The sequence below is a fragment of the Salmo salar genome, chromosome ssa15, assembly GCF_905237065.1.
Source record: "Salmo salar chromosome ssa15, Ssal_v3.1, whole genome shotgun sequence".
Lineage (NCBI taxonomy): Eukaryota > Metazoa > Chordata > Actinopteri > Salmoniformes > Salmonidae > Salmo > Salmo salar.
The window spans coordinates 101,269,493-101,292,721 of NC_059456.1; the positions used below are offsets into that span (position 1 = coordinate 101,269,493).

Genomic DNA, 23,229 nt, shown 5'->3' on the forward strand with positions numbered 1-23,229 from the left:
AGCCCGGCTGATTGGTAGGAGTCCAGATTTTTCAGCTCTTTCAGAACATCAGCTGACTGGATTTGGGAGAAGGAGAAATGGGGAAGGCTTGGGCGAGTAGCTGTGGGGGGTGCGGTGCTGTTGACCGCGGTAGGGGTAGCCAGGTGGAAAGCATGGCCAGCCGTAGAAAAATGCTTATTGAAATTCTCAATTATAGTGGATTTATCAGAGGTGACAGAGTTTCCTATCCTGAGTGCAATGGTCAGCTGGGAGGAGGTGTACTTATTCTCCATGGACTTTACAGTGTCCCATAACTTTTTGGAGTTTGTGTTGCAGGAAGCAAATTTCTGCTTGAAAAAGCTAGCCTTGGCTTTTCTAACTGCCTGTGTATATTGGTTTCTAACTTCCCTGAAAAGTTCCATATCACGGGGGCTGTTCGATGCTAATGCAGAACGCCACAGGATGTTTTTGTGCTGGTCAAGGGCAGTCAGGTCTGGAGTGAACCAAGGGCTATATCTGTTACTGGTTCTACATTTCTTGAATGGGGCATGCTTATTTAAGATGGTGAGGAAGGCATTTAAAAAATAACCAGGCATCCTCTACTGATGGGATGAGGTCAATGTCCTTCCAGGATACCCGGGCCAGGTCGACTAGAAAGGCTTGCTCACTGAAATTTTTCAGGGAGCGTTTGACAGTGATGAGTGGAGGTCGTTTGACCACTGACCCATTACGGATGCAGGTAATGAGGCAGTGATCGCTGAGATCTTGGTTGAAAACAGCAGAGGTGTATTTAGAGGGCAAGTAGGTTAGGATGATATCTATGAGGGTGCCCGTGTTTACGGCTTTGGGGTGGTACCTGGTAGGTTCATTGATAATTTGTGTGAGATTGAGGGTATCAAGCTTAGATTGTAGGATGGCTGGGGTGTTAAGCATGTCCCAGTTTAGGTCACCTAGCAGCACGAGCTCTGAAGATAGATGGGGGGGCAATCAGTTCACATATGGTGTCCAGAGCACAGCTGGGGGCAGAGGATGGTCTATAGCAGGCGGCAACGGTGAGAGACTTGTTTTTAGAGAGAAGGATTTTTAAAAGTAGAAGTTCAAATTGTTTGGGTACAGACCTGGATAGTAGGACAGAACTCTGCAGGCTATCCCTGCAGTAGATTGCAACACCGCCCCTTTGGCCGTTCTATCTTGTCTGAAAATGTTGTAGTTAGGGATGAAGATTTCAGAGTTTTTGGTGGACTTCCTAAGCCAGGATTCAGACACGGCTAGGACATCCGGTTTGGCAGAGTGTGCTTTATCAAGTTCGTACCCGATTTAATCTGGTTATTACTCCTGCCCAGAAACTAGAATATGCATATAATTAGTGAATAAAACAAACTTAGGGAGGAGGCTTCTAATGTTAACATGCATGAAACCAAGGCTATTACGGTTACAGAAGTCATCAAAAGAGAGCGCCTGGGGAATAGGAGTGGAGCAAATATGCAGACAGACGGATTAAAAGTACGTTTACATTTTAATACTTCTGACAGACAACTTTCTAGCACCACCCACAACTTCTGGACTTCACAGCATTCCCAGAAATCATGGCTTATTGAGTCGTTATTAGTTTTACACTTGAGACGTGACTCTGCCGTTCTGCTGTAGAATTTGTGAATTTTGTCTCTTGTATAATGCATTCTATACATTAGTTTATATTGGATTAGGTGAACATTTTCATTAACTGTAATTTTGATAGTTTTGCTCTAACTTCCCCTCCATCTTGCGCCAACATCAGTTCTTGGTTCCAATAGTTTATATATTTTTCTAAGAGATTGTCAGTTGGATATGTTCTCTGCAAGGTTTTGTATATTTTCCCTATCTCATGAACACCCCTTTTCTGACTCAAATAATCTTCCCTCAAGGTTCCGATCATTTCCTATGACCGAAAACAGCTTCTGGACATCAAACAAGCGATCTTATACCTTGATTTGGACAAAAATGTCTACTTCAACGAGTCAACAGCTCTGGATGTTCTGCTTACTCCAGACCAGGGCCCGGTTACATGAAACCTCTTTTTTTCCCTTAAGGAATAGTTTTCCCTTACCAAAGGGAATTGATTAAGGGCATTGCATAGATCCCGTCAAATATTTCCGGTAATTTGAAGGCATGTATGGCAGAAATAGTTTTTGGTTACCATGGAGACGGCCTGATTCACTGACTAAAGGTCTCCTCAAAGAGATCGCTTTCATTTTGTGAGATAGCAAAATAGAACTTCTACAATCAAGACAGGATAACCAAAATACTTCAGAAGATAATAAACCATGTTTTTATAGTTACTTTCTTCTCAACTTTTTTATCCTGTTTGGGATACGGGGCAGTATTTTCACAGCCGGATAAAAAACGTACCCGATTTAATCTGGTTATTACTCCTGCCCAGAAACTAGAATATGCATATAATTAGTAGATTTGGATAGAAAACACCCTAAAGTTTCTAAAACTGTTTGAATGGTGTCTGTGAGTATAACAGAACTCATATGGCAGGCCAAAACCTGAGAAGATTCTATATGGGAAGTGCCATGTCGGACCATTTCTTGGCCTTCTGTAGCCTCTTTATCAAAAATACAGGATCTCTATTGTAACGTGACATTTTCTAAGGCTTTTATTGGCTCTAGGAAGGCGCCAGAACGTGGAATGATAACTCTGCAGTCTCTGGGTGAAAAACAGTAGGGGTTTTGAAGAGTGGTACTTCTGAGAACAATGACACTGGCGCACGCGTGCATGTGATGACTCCATTTTCTTCTTTCAGTGTTTGAACGGATACAACATCTCCCGGTTGGAATATTATCGCTATTTTCCGAGAAAAATCGCATAAAAATAGATTTTAAACAGCGTTTCATGTGCTTCGAAGTACAGTAATGGAATATTTAGAATTTTTTTGTCACAAAATGCGCCGGCGCGTCACCCTTCGGATAGTGTCTTGAACGCACGAACAAAACGGAGCTATTTGGATATAACTATGGATTATTTGGAACCAAAACAACATTGGTTGTTGAAGTAGAAGTCCTGGGAGTGCATTCTGATGAAGAACAGCAAAGGTAATCCAATTTTTCTTATAGTAAATCTGAGTTTGCTGAGTGCCAAACTTGGTGGGTGTCAAAATAGCTAGCCATGATGGCCGGGCTATCTACTCAGAATATTGCAAAATGTGCTTTCACCGAAAAGCTATTTTAAAATCGGACAACGCGATTGTGGTTTTGGTTTTTGTGACATATATGCTAGCTTGAAAAATGGGTGTGTGATTATTTCTGGCTGGGTACTCTCCTGACATAATCTAATGTTTTGCTTTCGTTGTAAAGCCTTTTTGAAATCGGACAATGTGGTTAGATAAAGGAGAGTCTTGTCTTTAAAATGGTGTAAAATAGTCACATGTTTGAAAAATTGAAGTTTTTGCATTTTTGAGGTATTTGTAATTCGCGCCACTCTATACCATTGGATATTGGTGAGGCGTTCCGCTAGCGGAACGTCTGTCCCCAACAGGTTATATTACTTTCTAGTAAGTCAAGCTAGCTGACAGAGTAGCTATAGCTAACTAGCCTAGCTAGCTTTGTAGCCATGGCTTGTGCACCTTTTATTGTTTAGCTAAGTAGCTAGCTAGCTGGTTGATCTTTACCTTTTGTAACCAGAGCAGATGAAAGAAACATTAATCTCCACAAATGTGGTTTCATTTCTATCCTTACTGAATGATGCAGTGCATTGACCTCATTGGCACCCTTACATTTTTCACTTAATTTAAGGGGGAAATCCACCTTAAAATGTTTTGTGTAACTGACTTAATTTAAGGAAACTTTATGGGAAAAGATGAGGGGAAAATGTGCTTAAGGTGTTTTATGCAACTGGGCCATGTACTTTACTATTTAGTACTCAGGCCCTAATGCCCGGGACTCGAAAGAGGAAGTGGTGGTGAAAGAGAGGCAGGCGAACCGGCACCCTGATGAGACTACGTTGGTAAGCAAAAAGACTGCCATTGCCCACTGCTCTATTGGCGAACGTACAATCAAAGGAGAACAAACTGGATGAGCACCATTCAAGAAATATCTATTAATGGGTTCTGAAAAATGGTAATATCCTATTTTTTTCAGAGTCGTGGCTGAACGAGGACATGTATATACATTTTGCTGGTTTTTCTATGCATCATCAAGACCGGACGGCAGACTCAGGTAAGACGAAAGGTGGTGTCTCTTTGTTAACAACAGCTTGTGCTCGATATCTATTGTTATTAAGGAAGTCTCACATTTTTTCTCGCCTAAGTTAGAATACCTCATGATATGCTCCAGACCATTCTATTTACCAAGAGAGTTTTCATTTATATTTTTCATAGCTGTCTATTTTCCACCACAAACTGATGCTGTCACTAAAACCGCACTCAACGAGCTGTAAGAAATTCAGAGGCGGCGTTTCTCATGGATGGTGATTTTAATGCAGGGAAACTAAAATCTGTTTAAGTCATTGCTTGAAATGATGCGCTTGCTTCTCCACTCGTGCCTCATTAGGCAAATTATATTTGCAGGGGTGGATCCCAAAATACATTTGTAAAATACTCAAAACAAATGAAGTTACTCTAACATAAAGGCCTGATTGGTGAAGTGCTGCAGAGATGGTTGTCCTTCTGGAAGGTTCTCCCATCTCCACAGACAAACTCTGGAGCTCTGTCAGAGTGACCATAGGGTACTTGGTCACCTCCCTGACCAATGCCCTTCTCCCCCGATATCTCAGTTTGGCTGGGTGGCTAGCTCTAAGAAGAGTATTGATGGTTCCAAACTTCTTCCATTTAAGAAAGATGGAGGTCACTGTGTTCTTGGGGACCTTCAATCCTGCAGAAATGTTTTGGTACCCTTCCCCAGATCTGTGCCTCGATACAATCCTGTCTAGGAGCTCTGTGAACAATTCATTCATGCACCTGAGGATGCACCCGCTGTGCAATCCGGTTTCCGAGCCGGTCACGTGTGCACCTCAGCCACGCTCAAGGTACTAAACGATATCATAACCGCCATCGATAAAAGTCAGTACTGTGCAGCCGTCTTCATCGACCTGGCCAAGGCTTTTGACTCTGTCAATCACCGTATTCTTATCGGTAGACTCAACAGCCTTGGTTTTTCTAATGACTGCCTTGCCTGGTTCACCAACTACTTTGCAGACAGAGTTCAATGTGTCAAATCGGAGGGCATGTTTTCCGGACCTCTGGCAGTCTCTATGGGGGTACCACAGGGTTCAATTCTCGGGCCGACTCTTTTCTCTGTATATATCAATGATGTTGCTCTTGCTGCTGGCGATTCCCTGATCCACCTCTGCGCAGACAACACCATTCTGTATACTTCTGGCTCTTCCTTGGACACTGTGCTAACAAACCTCCAAACGAGCTTCAATGCCATACAACACTCCTTCCGTGGCCTCCAACTGCTCTTAAACGCTAGTAAAACCAAATGCATGCTTTTCAACCGTTCGCTGCCCGCACCTGCCCGCCTGGCTAGCATCACCAAATCAAATCAAATAAAATGTATTTATATAGCCCTTCGTACATCAGCTGATATCTCAAAGTGCTGTACAGAAACCCAGCCTAAAACCCCAAACAGCAAGCAATGCATGTGAAAGAAGCACGGTGGCTACCTAGAATACCTGGAACCGGTTCCGACCTAGAATATGTGGACAACTATAAATACCTAGGTGTCTGGTTAGACTGTAAACTCTCCTTCCAGACTCATATTAAACATCTCCAATCCAAAATCAAATCTAGAATCGGATTTCTATTTTGCAACAAAGCCTCCTTCACTCACGCCGCCAAACTTACCCTAGTAAAACTGACTATTCTACCGATCCTCGACTTCGGCGATGTCATCTACAAAATAGCTTCCATTACTCTACTCAGCAAACTGGATGCAGTCTATCTCAGTGTCATCCGTTTTGTTACCAAATCACCTGCGACCTGTATGCTCTAGTTGGCTGGCCCTCGATACATATTCGTCGCCAAACACACTGGCTCCAGGTCATCTATAAGTCTATGCTAGGTAAAGCTCCGCCTTATCTCAGTTCACTGGTCACGATAACAACACCCACCCGTAGCACACGTTCCAGCAGGTATATCTCACTGATCATCCCCAAAGCCAACACCTCATTTGGCCGCCTTTCCTTCCAGTTCTCTGCTGCCAGTGACTCGAACGAATTGCAAACATCGCTGAAGTTGGAGACTTTTATTTCCCTCACCAACTTTAAACATCAGCTACCTGAGCTGCTAACCGATCGCTGCAGCTGTACATAGTCCATCTGTAAATTGCCCACCCAATCTACCTACCTCATCCCCATACTGTTTTTATTTGATTTACTTTTCTGCTCTTTTGCACACCAGTATTTCTACTTGCACATCATCATATGCTCATGTATCACTCCAGTGTTAATCTGCGAAATTGTAATTATTCGCTCCTATGGCCTATTTATTGCCTCCCTCCTCATGCCTCTTGCACACACTGTATATAGACCTTCTTTTTTCTACTGTGTCATTGACTTGTTTATTGTGTTATTGGCTTGTTTATTGTTTACTCCATGTGTAACTCTGTGTTGTTGTCTGTGTCACACTGCTTTGCTTTATCTTGGCCAGGTCGCAGTTGTAAATAAGAACTTGTTCTCAACTAGCCTACCTGGTTAAATAAAGGTGAAATACATTTTTATTTTTAATATATTAGCAAAAATGTCTAAAAACCTTGTTTTTGCTTTGTCATTATGGGGTATTGTGTGTAGATTGATGAGGAAAAAGTATAATTTAATACATTTTATAATAAGGCTGTGACGTAACAAAATGTGTAAAAAGTCAAGGGGTCTGAATACTTTCCGATGCCCCTTGATTTTTCCAGATTTTGGTTTTATACAAATTTTCTGTATACATAGCCTCTAAAATATATGTAAACAGACCATAAATGTCTCAGATGCCGTTTCCTTGGAAAGCTATATGTCCTATTATAGTATGCAATATCAGTACTTGTTGGATTTACAAAAGTCCTAAGTCCTATCATCAACTGATTTCAGCCAGTGTGTGTCTGAATGGAATGTTTGGCGTATTGGCATTTCATTTGAAAAACGTATGGAATCATTCCTCTAAAACTGGCTGCCTAGCTAGCTAACATACAAATTCAGATAAATTCTTCACATTCATTGCTTTAAACTATATCTTCTAACAGCATTGGCAAACCATGGTTGACCAACTCCCTGATCAACATGTCTGACCTTGGGACCACCTTGGGACCACTTCCCTTTATAGTGCACTGCTTTTGACCAGGACCCACAGCGCCCACTTCCCTTTATAGTGCACTATATAGGTAATAGGGTTCCATTTGGGAAACAGCTTTGTTTCCAAGGTGGCAGGTGACTGCCTGGTGTCCTCTCAGAGCCGACAGAGTAGTACAGTGTGAGGATGAGATAGTGTCGCATTCAGTACATTAAGTAGCAGGCAGCCTCTCCTCAGAAGGTACATTAAGTAGGTATACTAACTCTCTCTGTCTAATGTTACCCAGAGATCTACTAACTCTCTCTGTCTAATGTTACCCAGAGATCTACTAACTCTCTCTGTCTAATGTTACCCAGAGATCTACTAACTCTCTCTGTCTAATGTTACCCAGAGCTCAACTAACTCTCTCTGTCTAATGTTACCCAGAGCTCTACTAACTCTCTCTGTCTAATGTTACCCAGAGATCTACTAACTCTCTCTGTCTAATGTTACCCAGAGATCTACTAACTCTCTCTGTCTAATGTTACCCAGAGCTCTACTAACTCTCTCTCTCTAATGTTACCCAGAGATCTACTAACTCTCTCTGTCTAATGTTACCCAGAGCTCTACTAACTCTCTTTGTCTAATGTTACCCAGAGATCTACTAACTCTCTCTGTCTAATGTTACCCAGAGCTCTACTAACTCTCTCTGTCTAATGTTACCCAGAGATCTACAAACTCTCTCTGTCTAATGTTACCCAGAGATCTACTAACTCTTTGTCTAATGTTATCCAGAGATCTACTAACTCTCTCTGTCTAATGTTACCCAGAGCTCTACTAACTCTCTCTGTCTAATGTTACCCAGAGATCTACTAACTCTCTCTGTCTAATGTTACCCAGAGCTCTACTAACTCTCTGTCTAATGTTACCCAGAGATCTACTAACTCTCTCTGTCTAATGTTACCCAGAGCTCTACTAACTCTCTCTGTCTAATGTTACCCAGAGATCAACTAACTCTCTCTGTCTAATGTTACCCAGAGCTCTACTCACTCTCTCTGTCTAATGTTACCCAGAGATCTACTAACTCTCTCTGTCTAATGTTACCCAGAGCTCTACTAACTCTCTCTGTCTAATGTTACCCAGAGATCTACTAACTCTCTCTGTCTAATGTTACCCAGAGCTCTACTAACTCTCTCTGTATAATGTTACCCAGAGCTCAAATAACTCTTTCTCAGTCTCTCTCCCCTCTCTCTCTCTCGCTCTCCCTCACTCCCTGCATTCTTCCCTTCTCTTTCTCCCCCTCCCTCTCTCTTCCTCTATCTCTCCCTCTTTTCTCTCTCTCTCTCTCTCTCTCGCTTTCTCTGTCTATCCCTCTCCCCTCTCTCTCCCTCTCTCTCCCTCTCTCCTTGCACTCTCTCCCTCCTTCCCTCTCACCATCTTCCCCCTCCTCCCTCTCTCTCCCTCTCTCTCCATCTCTCTCCTTGCACTCTCTCCCTCCTTCCCTCTCACCATCTTCCCCCTCCTCCCTCTCTCTCCCTCTCTCTCCTTGCACTCTCTCCCTCCTTCCCTCTCACCATCTTCCCCCTCCTCCCTCTCCCTCCTTCCCTCTCACCATCTTCCCCCCTCCTCCCTCTCTCTCCTCTCTCTCCCTCTCTCTCCTTGCACTCTCTCCCTCCTTCCCTCTCACCATCTTCCCCCTCCTCCCTCTCTCTCCCTCTCTCCTTGCACTCTCTCCCTCCTTCCCTCTCACCATCTTCCCCCTCCTCCCTCTCCCTCCTTCCCTCTCACCATCTTCCCCCTCCTCCCTCTCTCTCCTCTCTCTCCCTCTCTCTCCTTGCACTCTCTCCCTCCTTCCCTCTCACCATCTTCCCCCTCCTCCCTCTCTCCCTCTCTCTCCCTCTCTCTCCTTGCACTCTCTCCCTCCTTCCCTCTCACCATCTTCCCCCTCCTCCCTCTCTCTCCCGCTCTCTCCTTGCACTCTCTCCCTCCTTCCCTCTCACCATCTTCCTCCTCCCTCTCTCTCCCTCTCTCTCCCTCTCTCCCCCTCTCTCTCCTTGCACTCTCTCCCTCCTTCCCTCTCACCATCTTCCCCCTCCTCCCTCTCTCTCCCTCTCTCCCCCTCTCTCCCCCTCCTCCCTCTGTCACCACACTTTATTTAGTCCCTGTAGTTGTGATTCAGAATTCTCATCCATCTCAGGTTTGACTTCAACACAACAAGCGGTGTAATAATGTCCTTCCTGGAGAAACTCCTCAGCTGCCTCACTCAATTTGTTGCTCACAGGTGGCCTGTGATGTGGTAAACAGAATCCAGATGGATGGAAGTATTACCGAACCACCAGGCAGCTTTAAAGTTGTTACAATTCACAATCCTGGGAGTTCCATTTGACAATAGGATTCCCACATACATTCTAGAACTATAAACTGTATTTTTTCCTTACACGTTAAACAGCTTACAGGGGTATCTATTTTTAGTTCAAGTCTATGTAATCAATGTAGTTTAGGTATCAGTCGCGCCTGCTTTTCCAGACCTTAGTCTCTCTAATCGACTCCGAAACAGTGGGAAGATGACCTCTTGTGAGTGAAGACAATGATCATTTGCATTTATATTAGAAACCTGCTGTGTAAGTGGTGCTTTGTGGGCGATGAGGCTAACTCTTCATCATCATAGATCTAATGTACCTCACACAGACCCCTGAAGGACTGGGGGAAACGCGTGCTCGCACACACGCACGCACACAGAAGTACTCTAGCACACTGTTGGACCACAACACATCAGTCACAGAGTGGAATGTGTGGGACTATTTGATTATTTTACAGAGATGATGGTTATATTAACCTGACAATGTGAGTCAGAACATTGTGTCTAGATGGCGAGCGTGTGCGCTAGCGCTAGCCTATCTGTACTGTCAGTCATGAAATGTGTGAACGTGGTTGAAGGACATGGGTTATTTGCGCTCGAGGCTGTCTTGTTCATTTTAATGGTTCAAACAGAATGTTCTAGCGATTCTGTATGCTGCTGAGTCTTTTGAAGAACAGCATGCTTGGAGTCGCCTGCAAAGTGCTCTCTCTTTAGCTAGCTGCTGCCTACATGTTCAGGGGGATAGATTGGGACAGCACATCATGCATTGGCTTTTAATGTATTTTTCATTATCCTATTCGTAATTTACCCTGAGAACACTTTATGACAAATGCTAAAATTGTTGTGCATTATATGGCCTATGCATTACAGCCAGATGCACAAGGACTGTAACTTCATAGTAATAAACCAGTCCATTCTGAATTCAGTGGATTGGTTTACTGTCATTCAGAGGAGCCTGATTGTTCTGCCCAGTAAGTCTAGCCACTACCCCCTTCTCCTCATTCCTCTCTTCCCCTCACTCCCTCTCTTCTCCTCGCTCCCTCTCTTCCCCTCGCTCCCTCTCTTCCCCTCACTCCCTCTCTTCCCCTCGCTCCCTCTCTTCCCCTCGCTCCCTCTCTTCCCCTCGCTCCCTCTCTTCTCCTCGCTCCCTCTCTTCCCCTCGCTCCCTCTCTTCCCCTCGCTCCCTCTCTTCTCCTCGCTCCCTCTCTTCCCCTCGCTCCCTCTCTTCCCCTCGCTCCCTCTCTTCCCCTCGATCCCTCTCTTCTCCTCGCTCCCCTCTTCCCCCTCTTCTCCTCGCTAGAGCCTCATCTCTCTCTACCTCCCCTGCTAGAGCGTCACCTCTCTCTACCTCCTCTCTCTCGCACTTTATCAGCTCCAGTTAATAAAGTATCTTTTCTGCTTTAGGTCTATACGGAATGGGTCTAGTTGTCCCCGGGTCCGTTTGGAGTGGGTCTCTATATTACATTTTTTTATTTATGCCTATGGGTCCGGATGGGAAAGCCCCAGATCCATTTCGGAATGGGTGCAACTTTTTGTTCCCGTGAAGGCCTCTAATATATAGAACAGTATAGTGCGTTGGTTAAAGCTCAATGTTAAATTCAAATCTCCATACCATCATATTTGTAAGTCGCTCTGGATAAGAGCGTCTGCTAAATGACGTAAATGTAAATCATATCTAAGGCAATATGACACCAATATCAATGAAAATTTGCAAATCAAGTTGATTGGAGGTAAACAACACACTCCTCGCCTCTCGTCATGAGCCGTCCGGCCGTTACTGAGAACCACATAACGGATTGTTAACAGGGTCGTTAGCATTAGAAAAAAAATAAAAAATGTCTTTCCTCGATCTACCTCCATATCTAGACATCGGATAAGAACAAGACTACAGCATCCATGAAGTGATCATTAGTCTTGCCAATACGTTTGTAGGGGCCACAGTTTTTATTAAAATGTATAATTTATCACTCTCACGTTCTAATTTCCGTCCATTAAGAAACAACGATGTGCTACCTTTTTGTAGCATTTCTGACAATGCTAACATCTTTCCCGCTGAATATCAGAGTTCTAAAAGCGGACCGAAGCACCAACAGCGCTAGCAGCTAGCTAACACCAGTCAGATGAGAGGCAAGCTACAAGCAAAGCTACAAACTAATGATAATTTGAGAAGTTTTGAATCCTAAGCAACCTGCATACACATTGTTTGAAGTACAATAGACCAAAATAGCTACTGTAGTAGGTCAAAGCTGTGTGCTGGAAAACCTTGGTAGAACATGGGTGGAGTAGGCATTGTGGTGCTCATGTGAATTTCCTTGCTTTTTCAGTCTTCAGACCAATGCCTACTTCTCATTTAAAACGTAGTTGTTGTTTTTTATGCAGTATATGGGTCTGATATTCACGATACGTATGGATACAATCTTCCTATGGCTCAACACATCGCTAATAGATAGGTTATTAGTGGGTTTTAGGCACAAACAATATAGGTTTTTATCTTCCTATGTCTCAAACTATCACTAATAGTCTCTGGTTATTCTCTATGGCCTAGCTGGCACACACAGTGGAAGTTTCTATCTTATGTCTTGTCAATGAGTTGAACATTTTAAAAGCATTATGTTGATGTACTGTACACTATTTGAATGGCGTTGATTGACTGTGCGTGAAAAAGGTAACAGTTAAATATTTTGTACTTACTCTGCAGTTTCCCAGCTCCTCGACTGAAAGGATGATGGTGCCACATTTTTTCCCAGGGATACCGCTACAAAACAAGAGAGAGAGAGAGAGAGAGAGAGAGAGAGAGAGAGATAAAAGCTCCATCATGTGGTCATTACATTTAGTGTTGACATGACCATGCATTATAATGGGACTTCCACCTTTCGTCTTTTCTCTGTGAATCCTCCACATTTAGGAACCAAACAGCACTGATGAGGACTGTTTCTTATAAACTCCCCAACGTGAGCCCCAATCTGTCTTGATGTTTTCTTTCATGAACATACAGTAGGATTTAGAATGTTCCCAGCCCACAGTGAGATTAGACTGTTCCCAGCTCACAGTAGAATTAGACTGATCCCAGCCCACAGTGAGATTAGACTGTTCCCAGCTCACAGTAGAATTAGACTGTTCCCAGCCCACAGTAGAATTAGACTGATCCCAGCCCACAGTAGGACTTAGACTGTTCCCAGCTCACAGTAGAATTAGACTGTTCCCAGCCCACAGTAGAATTAGACTGTTCCCAGCCCACAGTAGAATTAGACTGTTCCCAGCCCACAGTAGAATTAGACTGTTCCCAGCCCACAGTAGAATTAGACTGATCCCAGACTACAGTAGAATTAGACTGTTCCCAGCCCACAGTAGAATTAGACTGATCCCAGCCTACAGTGAGATTAGACTGTTCCCAGCCCACAGTAGAATTAGACTGATCCCAGCTCACAGTAGAATTAGACTGATCCCAGCTCACAGCAGAATTAGACTGATCCCAGCCTACAGTAGAATTAGACTGATCCCAGCCTACAGTAGAATTAGACTGATCCCAGCCTACAGTGAGATTAGACTGTTCCCAGCCCACAGTAGAATTAGACTTATCCCAGCCCACAGTAGGATTAGACTGATCCCAGCCCACAGTGAGATTAGACAGTTCCCAGCCCACAGTAGAATTAGACTGTTCCCAGCCCACAGTAGAATTAGACTGTTCCCAGCCCACAGTAGAATTAGACTGTTCCCAGCCCACAGTAGAATTAGACTGATCCCAGCCTACAGTAGGATTAGACTGTTCCCAGCCCACAGTAGGATTACACTGTTCCCAGCCTACAGTAGGATTAGACTGTTCCCAGCCCACAGTAGAATTAGACTGTTCCCAGCCCACAGTGAGATTAGACTGTTCCCAGCCCACAGTAGGATTAGACTGTTCCCAGCCCACAGTAGGATTACACTGTTCCCAGCCTACAGTAGGATTAGACTGTTCCCAGCCTACAGTAGAATTAGACTGTTCCCAGCCCACAGTGAGATTAGACTGTTCCCAGCCCACAGTCGAATTAGACTGATCCCAGCCCACAGTGAGATTAGACTGTTCCCAGCCCACAGTAGGATTAGACTGTTCCCAGCCTACAGTAGAATTAGACTGTTCCCAGCCTACAGTAGGATTAGACTGTTCCCAGCCTACAGTAGGATTAGACTGTTCCCAGACTACAGTAGGATTAGACTGTTCCCAGCCCACAGTGAGATTAGACTGTTCCCAGCCCACAGTAGAATTAGACTGTTCCCAGCCCACAGTAGGATTAGACTGTTCCCAGCCCACAGTAGAATTAGACTGTTCCCAGCCCACAGTGAGATTAGACTGTTCCCAGCCTACAGTAGGATTAGACTGTTCCCAGCCCACAGTAGGATTAGACTGATCCCAGACTACAGTGTATTCTCCTGTTCCCAGCCCACAGTAGGATTAGACTGATCCCAGACTACAGTGTATTCTCCTGTTCCCAGACTACAGTGTATTCTCCTGGACCCAGACTACAGTGTATTCTCCCAGACCCAGACTACAGTGTATTCTCCTGGACCCAGACTACAGTGTATTCTCCCAGACCCAGACTACAGTGTATTCTCCTGGACCCAGACTACAGTGTATTCTCCCAGACCCAGACTACAGTGTATTCTCCTGGACCCAGACTACAGTGTATTCTCCCAGACCCAGACTACAGTGTATTCTCCTGGACCCAGACTACAGTGTATTCTCCCAGACCCAGACTAGAGTGTATTCTCCTGGACCCAGACTACGTGTATCCATGAGTGTATTCTCCTGGACCCAGACTACAGTGTATTCTCCTGGACCCAGACTACAGTGTATTCTCCTGGACCCAGACTACAGTGTATTCTCCCAGACCCAGACTACAGTGTATTCTCCCAGACCCAGACTACAGTGTATTCTCCTGTTCCCAGACAGGAGAATACAGCAGCTGGTTGTGGCATCGCATGGGGAGGTGTAACACATACTGCACAGTGATGGCTGGTGGCCTGCAAGATGAGGCAGGCACACACACACACACACACACACACACACACACACACACACACACACACACACACACACGGAGACACACTAAAGGGAGGCCTATGATTAGAAGGTCAAGCTTGTAGCAGAACTCCCGTCCAGCTGTGACAGATGATCTTATCTGAGTGACAGCTCCGTCTGAGGGTGTTGTGACGGCTCCGTCTGAGGGTGTTGTGACGGCTCCGTCTGAGGGTGTTCTGACGGCTCCGTCTGAGGGTGTTGTGACGGCTGAGTCTGAGGGTGTTGTGACGGCTGCGTCTGAGGGTGTTCTGACGGCTCCGTCTGTGGGTTTGTTCTGACGGCTCCGTCTGAGGGTGTTGTGACGGCTCCGTCTGAGGGTGTGTTCTGACGGCTCCGTCTGAGGGTGTTGTGACGGCTCCGTCTGAGGGTGTTGTGACGGCTCCGTCTGAGGGTGTTGTGACGGCTCCGTCTGAGGGTGTGTCCTGACGGCTCCGTCTGAGGGTGTGTTCTGTAGCCTGACCTGGGTTCAAATAGTATTTGTTTCCTTTCAAATACTTTAGCTGTGCTCGAATGAGCTTTGCATGGAACCAATGGAATAGTTCCAAAAGTGTAAACCCTTCCCCATCCGTCACTCCAGAATCAAACTTAGGATGAGGGAAGTCAGATGATGAAATAGAAAAAGGCCATGAACACAGCCAAGGACATTTAGATAAATGGAGGGAGGACAACCCTTCCACTCCTCCTTCTCTTATCTGTCTGTACAGTAGTGTAATAAATGACACCTAGTGAATCATTTAGATGTTTGGCTGAAGACCTCAGTCCATTAACCTTCACTGTTGTCATTCTCTCTGAACTCCTAGGATCATATAGATGGATCCTATAGACATAGATGACTGTATAATGCAGACAGCTTCTAGAACTCTCCCTATCACGACTAGATGTACTTACTCTAGTCTTCCTTAGGAAAGCATCAGACCTGTTAGACTAACATAATTCAAGCTTTATCCACACTGGGACCGGGTTACTAGGGAGCTTTATCCACACTGGGACCGGGTTACTAGGGAGCTTTATCCACATTGGGACCGGGTTACTAAGGAGCTTTATCCACACTGGGACCGGGTTACTAGGGAGCTTTATCCACACTGGGACCGGGTTACTAGGGAGCTTTATCCACACTGTGACCGGGTTACTAAGGAGCTTTATCCACACTGGGACCGGGTTACTAGGGAGCTTTATCCACACTGGGACCGGGTTACTAAGGAGCTTTATCCACACTGGGACCGGGTTACTAGGGAGCTTTATCCACACTGGGGCCGGGTTACTAAGGAGCTTTATCCACACTGGGACCGGGTTACTAGGGAGCTTTATCCACACTGTGACCGGGTTACTAGGGAGCTTTATCCACACTGGGACCGGGTTACTAGGGAGCTTTGTCCACACTGGGACCGGGTTACTAGGGAGCTTTATCCACACTGGGGCCGGGTTACTAAGGAGCTTTATCCACACTGGGACCGGGTTACTAGGGAGCTTTATCCACACTGTGACCGGGTTACTAGGGAGCTTTATCCACACTGGGACCGGGTTACTAGGGAGCTTTATCCACATTGGGACCGGGTTACTGAGGAGCTTTATCCACACTGGGACCGGGTTACTAGGGAGCTTTATCCACACTGGGACCGGGTTACTAGGGAGCTTTATCCACACTGGGACCGGGTTACTAGGGAGCTTTATCCACACTGTGACCGGGTTACTAAGGAGCTTTATCCACACTGGGACCGGGTTACTAGGGAGAAAACAGAGTGAAACGGAAAGGCAGTACATTAACTTGTCCAATAAGAAGGCAGATTTTTAAAGACAGATTTTCGTTTTCCTCCCTTACCCTCTCTCAGAGGACCCAATCTCAAATGGTAGTGTGTTCAAGGTTTAAAAAGACTTCTAGAGTTTGTAATTTTCACTTTAAAATGTCAGACTTGATTTAACATAATGAAAAATATATCAAACCTTACAAAAATGTCCATTAATTATAATCCAAACAAAGAATTCATATTTCCTGTTGCTGCAGGATTATTTTCCTGCTGTGAGAAGCAGAGTCTCTATGTACTGTGTGGTGGTAGGGTGGGTGATGGATACCTAAAACTGACATCTTTCAATCAAGCATATTACATTACTGAACACAGTGGTTCAATCCAAGAGGTGTTGAGGTATGAGATCACCACCGTATTGAGCCAGGGCGGGGTTGGGTAGGGTAGGGTATGTGTGTATGTGCACGAGTGGGTGCGTGTGTGTGTGTGTGTGTGTGTGTGTGTGTGTGTGTGTGTGTGTGTGTGTGTGTGTGTGTGTGATGGGGGGAGCGGTCAAAACATAATCCATTATTAAACACATTCACTATTTCCTTTATGACGGCTAGAGCTGAGTTAGAGGCTGACTAGGTACATAGTTAAGTACATTCAATCTCTATTGGCATGGGAAACATATATTTACATTATCAAAGCAAGTGAAATAAACAAACAAAAGTGAGAAGAAACAAATGTAACAACATTAATCTCCCTCTCTCTCTCTCTGTTGCCGTCTCTCTCTCTCTCCCTCTCTATCATTCATTAATTACATTGGGAGGATTATTTGTCTTTATTAAGGATCCCCATTAGTTCCTGCCAAGGCAGCAGCTACTCTTCCTGGAGTCCAGCAAAATTAAGGCAGTTATATTTTTTATGTTTGTTTTTTATCTGATTTTACTGCTTGCATCAGTTACCGGATGTGGAATAGAGTTCCATGTAGTCATGGCTCTATGTAGTACTGTGGGCCTCCCATAGTCTGTTATGGACTTGTGGACTGTGGAGAGATCTCTGGTGGCATGTCTTGTGGGGTATGCATGGGTGTCTGAGCTGTGTGCTAGTAGTTTAAACAGACAACTCTGTGCATTCAGCTTGTCAACACTTCTTACAAAAACAAGTAGTGATGAAGTCAATCTCTCCTCTACTTTGAGCCAGGAGAGAATGACATGCATATTATTAATGTTATCTCTCTGTGTACATTTAAGGGCCAGCCGTGTTGCCCTGTTCTGAGCCAATTGTAATTTTCCTAAGTCCCTCTTTGTGGCACCTGACCACACGACTGAACAGTAGTACAGGTGTGACAAAACTAGGGCCTGTTGGACCTGCCTTGTTGATAGTGTTGTTAAGAAGGCAAAGCAGTGCTTTACTATGGACAGACTTCTACCCATCTTAGCTACTGTTGCATCAATATGTTTTGACCATGACTGTTTACAATGCAGGATTACTCCAAGCAGTTTAGTCTCCTCAACTTCCTCAATCTCCACATTAATCATTACAAGATTTAGTTAAGGATTAGGGTTTAGTGAATGATTCGTACCAAATACGATGCTTTTAGTTTATGAAATATTGAATAACTAATTTCTTGCGACACATTCTGAAAATGACTGCAGCTCTTTGTTAAGTGTTGCAGTGACGTCACTTGCTGTGGTAGCTGACATGTATAGTGTTGAGTCGTCAGCAAACATAGACACACAGGCCTTACTCAGAGCCAGTGGCAGGTCATTAGTAACTGTTGAAAAAAAGTAAAAGGGGCCTAAACAGTTGCCCTGGGGTATGCCTGACTCTACTTGGATTATGTTGGCGAGGCTTCCATTAAAGAACACCCTCTGTGTTCTGTTAGACAGGTAACTCTCAATCCACAGTATAGCAGGGGATGTAAAGTCATAACACATTCATTTTTCCAGCAGCAGATTATGATCAATAATGTCAAAAGCTGCACTGAAGTCTAACAAAACAGCTCCCACAATATTTTTATTATCAATTATTTCTCTCAGCCAATCATCAATAATTTGTGTAAGTGTTGAATGCCCTTCCCTATAAGTGTGCTGAAAACAGCATTGTATCTGGTCAAGAGTTTACTAAGGGTTGGTAACAGGCTGATTTGGTTGGATGTTTGAGACAGTAAAGGGTGCTTTTCTATTCTTGGGTAGTGGGATGACTTTTACTTCCCTCCAGGACTGGGGGGGCACACTTTCTAGTAGGCTTGGATTGAAGAGATGGCTAATAGGAGTGGCAATATCATCCACTATCATCCTCAATATCGTCCACTATCATCCTCAGTCATTTTCATCAATCCACAGGGATTTTACAGTTTTCTTCTCAGTCATTTTCTTAATGGGTGCATGCTTATTGGTAATTGGAATATGTAATTTCAGAAATGTGTTAAGTGCAGTGTCTGCTTGATCTTCATTACACACCACAGACCAGCAAATATTCTTTACATCATCAACATAGGAATCACTACAAAACGTATCGTATGACCTCTTATACACTATATTATGATCACTACATTTGATGGAGTTGGATACTGCTTTGGAGCAGTACTAGTAAAGATGTGATCAATAAATGTTGATGATTTCATTCCTGTGCTGTTTGTAAATACCCTGGTAGGTTGACTGATAACCTGAACCAGGTTGCAGGCACTGTTTACAGTTTGAAGCTTTTTCTTGAGTGGGCAGCTTGATGAAAGCCAGTCAGTATTTAAATCACAGCCGAAAATATACCTCTGTTGATATCACATATATTATAAAGCATTTCACACATGTTATCCTAATACTGACTGTTATTCTCCACCGTGTCACAAGCACCTCAGTACTACATCGAGCTAGCAGCTGGTTGTGGCATCGCATGGGGAGGTGTAACACATACGGCACAGTGATGGCTGGTGGCTTGCAAGACGAGGCAGGCACACATACACGCACGCACGCACCCACACACACCCACACACACACACACACACACACACACACAGGTGGCCTGTGAGAAGAGAACAGGCCTTCACACAGCATTTATTCATTCTCAGGCTGTGTGTGTGTGTGTGTGTGTGTGTGTGTGTGTGTGTGTGTGTGTGTGTGTGTGTGTGTGTGTGTGTGTGTGTGTGTGTGTGTGTGTGTGTGTGTGTGTGTGTGTGTGTGTGTGTGTGTGTGTGTGTGTGTGTGTGTGTGTGTGTGTGTGTGTGTGTGTGTGTGTACAATTAAAGTCGTAAGTTTACATACACCTTAGCCAAATACATTTCAACTCAGTTTTTCACAATTCCTGACATTTAATCCTGGTAAAAATTCCTTGTTAGGAATTAGGTCAGTTAGAATCACTACTTTATTTTAAGAATGTGAAATGTCAGAATAATAGTAGAGAGAATGATTTATTTCAGCTTTTAGTTCTTTCATTACATTCCCACTGGGTCAGAAGTTTACATACACTCAATTAGTATTTGGTAGCATTGCCTTGAAATTCTTTAACTTGGGTCAAACTTTTCGGGTAGCCTTCCACAAGCTTCCCACAATCAGTTGGGTGAATTTTGGCCCATTCCTCCTGACAGAGCTGGTGTAACTGAGTCAGGTTTGTAGGCCTCCTTGCTTGCACATGCTTTTTCAGTTCTGCCCACAAATTTTCTATAGGATTGAGGTCAGGGCTTTGTGATGGCCACTCCAATAGCTTGATTTGTTGTTCTTAAGCCATTTTGCCACAACTTTAGAAGTATGCTTGGGGTCATTGCCCGTTTGGAAGACCCATTTGCGACCAAGATTTAACTTCCTGACTGATGTCTTGAGATGCTCTTCAATATATCCACATAATTTTCCTCCTTCATGATGCCATCTATTTTGTGAAGTGCACCAGTCCCTCCTGCAGCAAAGTACCCCCACAACATGATGCTGCCACCCCCGTGCTTCACGGTTGGGATGGTGTTCTTCGGCTTGCAAGCCTCCCACTTTTTCCTCCAAACATAACGATGATCATTATGGCCAAACAGTTCTATTTTTGTTTCATCAGACCAGAGGACATTTCTCCAAAAAGTACGATCTTTGTCCCCATGTGCAGTTTCAAATCGTAGTCTGTCTTTTTTATGGCGGTTTTGGAGCAGTGGCTTCTTCCTTGCTGAGTGGCCTTTCAGGTTATGTCAATATAGGACTCGTTTTACTGTGGATATAGATACTTTTGTACCTGTTTCCTCCAGCATCTTCACAAGGTCCTTTGCTGTTGTTCTGGGATTGATTTGCACTTTTTGCACCAAAGTACTCCTGAGACATTCTAATGACATGCCCAAGCCAGCGTAGTTAGTGTTGGGTGACCATGGCCTCCATACTCTTGCAGTTGATCTTAGCAAGTATTTCTGTATGGGGGCACACGGTCGCACCAGGTGATTCCCAGGATGAGCTGCAGGCATCTTATGTGGAATCGCTCTAGCTGCATAAAGGTGGTGACTGTAAGTGACCCAGTCTTCACAGCTGTAAAGAAGTGTGGTGATGCAGACAGCTTGATAGACAATGATTTTGGTGTGGAGCTGGATATCCCTGTTTCAGAAGACCCTGTGTCTGAGTTTCCTGAAGACAGCTGATGCTTGCTTGATCCTACTTTGAATTCCGAGGTCAATGCTGCAGTCCTCTGAGAGGATGCTGCCCAGGTATTTGAAGTACAGAACTATTGCCAGTGATTTGTGTTCAATGGTGAAGACAGGCATGGTGGGTGGAGGGCTGGATCTCCATTGGCAGACCATCTCTGTCTTGGTGGTGTTGATAGACAGTCCCATCCTGCTATAGATCCTCACCGACGCTACAAGGACGGACTGAAGGTCTTCCTGAGAGTGGGCCACAAGAGCACAGTCATCAGCATACCGTAGCTCATGAACCTGCTCTGTCAAAACCTTGGTGGTTGCTTGGAGCCTCCTGACGTTGAATATTTTGATTACATTTTTTATTTTACCTTTATTTAACTAGGCAAGTCAGTTAAGAACAAATTCTTACTTTCAATGACGGCCTAGGAACTGTGGGTTAACTGCCTTGTTCAGGGGCAGAACGACAGGTTTCCAGCCAGCCTGAAGTCCACCACAACCCCGCTGCTGTCCTCAAGCTCCTTGTGGAGAAGCTGGGTCACACATAGGAGGATGTTAAAGAGGACCGGTGCCAGCACACACCTCTGCCTCACACCGATGCTTACTCCAACAGGCACTGACTCCTGCCCTCCTATGGCCACCCGAGCCATCCCCCCATCATGGAACTGGCAAAGGATGTTGACAAATTTGTTTGGACAGCCACATCTGAGTAGAATGCCTCATAGTAGTTCCCTGCTCACAGTCGAAAGGCCTTGGAGAGGTCACTTAGTGTGCAAAGTGCTACACACACACACACACACACACACACACACACACACACACACACACACACACACACACACACACACACACACACACACACACACACACACACACAACCACACAACAACGCAGGCACAGACCCCCACACACACACACCCACACCCTAGTAGAGAGGCAATGAGAGGCCTGTCTGTTTTCATTGCCGGTTCAGCCTGTTAACAGTGTGGTAGTTGGACTTACGGTATACTAAACGTTTTTCTACAGCGTAGTACACTACATAGGTATATAGGGTTCTATTTATGACACAGACAATGTATTGTGACTACTAACACTGCAGGGGCAGATCGACAGCACTAACTACCGTGCTAAGTGACACTTGCAGTATGACACTCTACAGGCATATTGTAACTGAACCACTGGGGCTTCCCTTGGCTCTCAGTAGACACAGAGAACACACGGTCCTTTGAAGGCTGATGACAGGTTAGTGCGTTATGCAGACTGATGTCCCCCCATCAGAACCTCAGGTGGGTTTCAACCACAGCCAGATGAACAGACTGTCAGTGAAGTATCCCTCCTTCTCCTCATCCTCCCTCTTCTCATCCTCCTTCTCCTCATCCTCCTTCTCCTAATCCTCCTTCTCCTCCCCCTTCCCTCTCCTCATCCTCCTTCTCCTCCCTGTTCCCTCTCCTCATCCTCCTTCTCCTCCCCGTTCCCTATCCTCATCCTCCCTCTTCTCATCCTCCTTCTCCTCATCCTCCTTCTCCTCATCCTCCTTCTCATCCCCCTTCCCTCTCCTCATCCTCCCTCTTCCCATCATCCCTCCCGCCTCCCGCCTCCCGCCTCCCCCCAAACCTCCTCTCTCCTGCTCCCTGTTCCTCACTACAGAAAGCACTGAGGATCAAACAAGACTGTAGACAAGAGAACACCCTCAGAGAGACAGATGAATCTGGGGATATTTGGCTTGATGACGGCAGCTTCAGAGATGGAACTATTGTCATGTAAAGTGATTCTCAGTGGGGGTGGGGGGGGTGGGGGGGGGGAAATCTCCATAAGGTATAGGCCTGCATGCTGTATCTGTTACTAGAGGACTTGAGTCTGACACTGTGTTAACATGCTGTATCTGTTACTAGAGGACCTGAGTCTAACACTGTGTTAACATGCTGTATCTGTTACTAGAAGACCTGAGTCTAACACTGTGTTAACATGCTGTATCTGTTACTAAGGGACCTGAGTCTGACACTGTGTTAACATGCTGTATCTGTTACTAGAGGACCTGAGTCTAACACTGTGTTAACATGCTGTATCTGTTACTAGAGGACCTGAGTCTAACACTGTGTTAACATGCTGTATCTGTTACTAGAGGACCTGAGTCTGACACTGTGTTAACATGCTGTATCTGTTACTAGAGGACCTGAGTCTGACACTGTGTGAAGAATAGTTTGTTAAAGATGGCTGTGATGCTGTTGGTTAAAGATGGCTGTGATGCTGTCGGTTAAAGATGTCTGTGATTCTGTC

General features: G+C 44.8%; 1 protein-coding gene across 4 annotated transcripts in view; it reads right to left on the reverse strand.

Annotated features, from left to right (window-relative positions):
* LOC106572802 (copine-5) overlaps window positions 1-23,229 on the reverse strand; it is a 213,880-nt gene that overhangs the window by 108,394 nt on the left and 82,257 nt on the right. For all 4 annotated transcript variants that reach the window (XM_045696442.1, XM_045696441.1, XM_045696440.1 and 1 more), the window contains one exon: window positions 12,264-12,327. In XM_045696442.1, coding sequence (XP_045552398.1) covers window positions 12,264-12,327 — 64 coding nt within the window. The remainder of the gene's footprint in view (window positions 1-12,263; window positions 12,328-23,229) is intronic.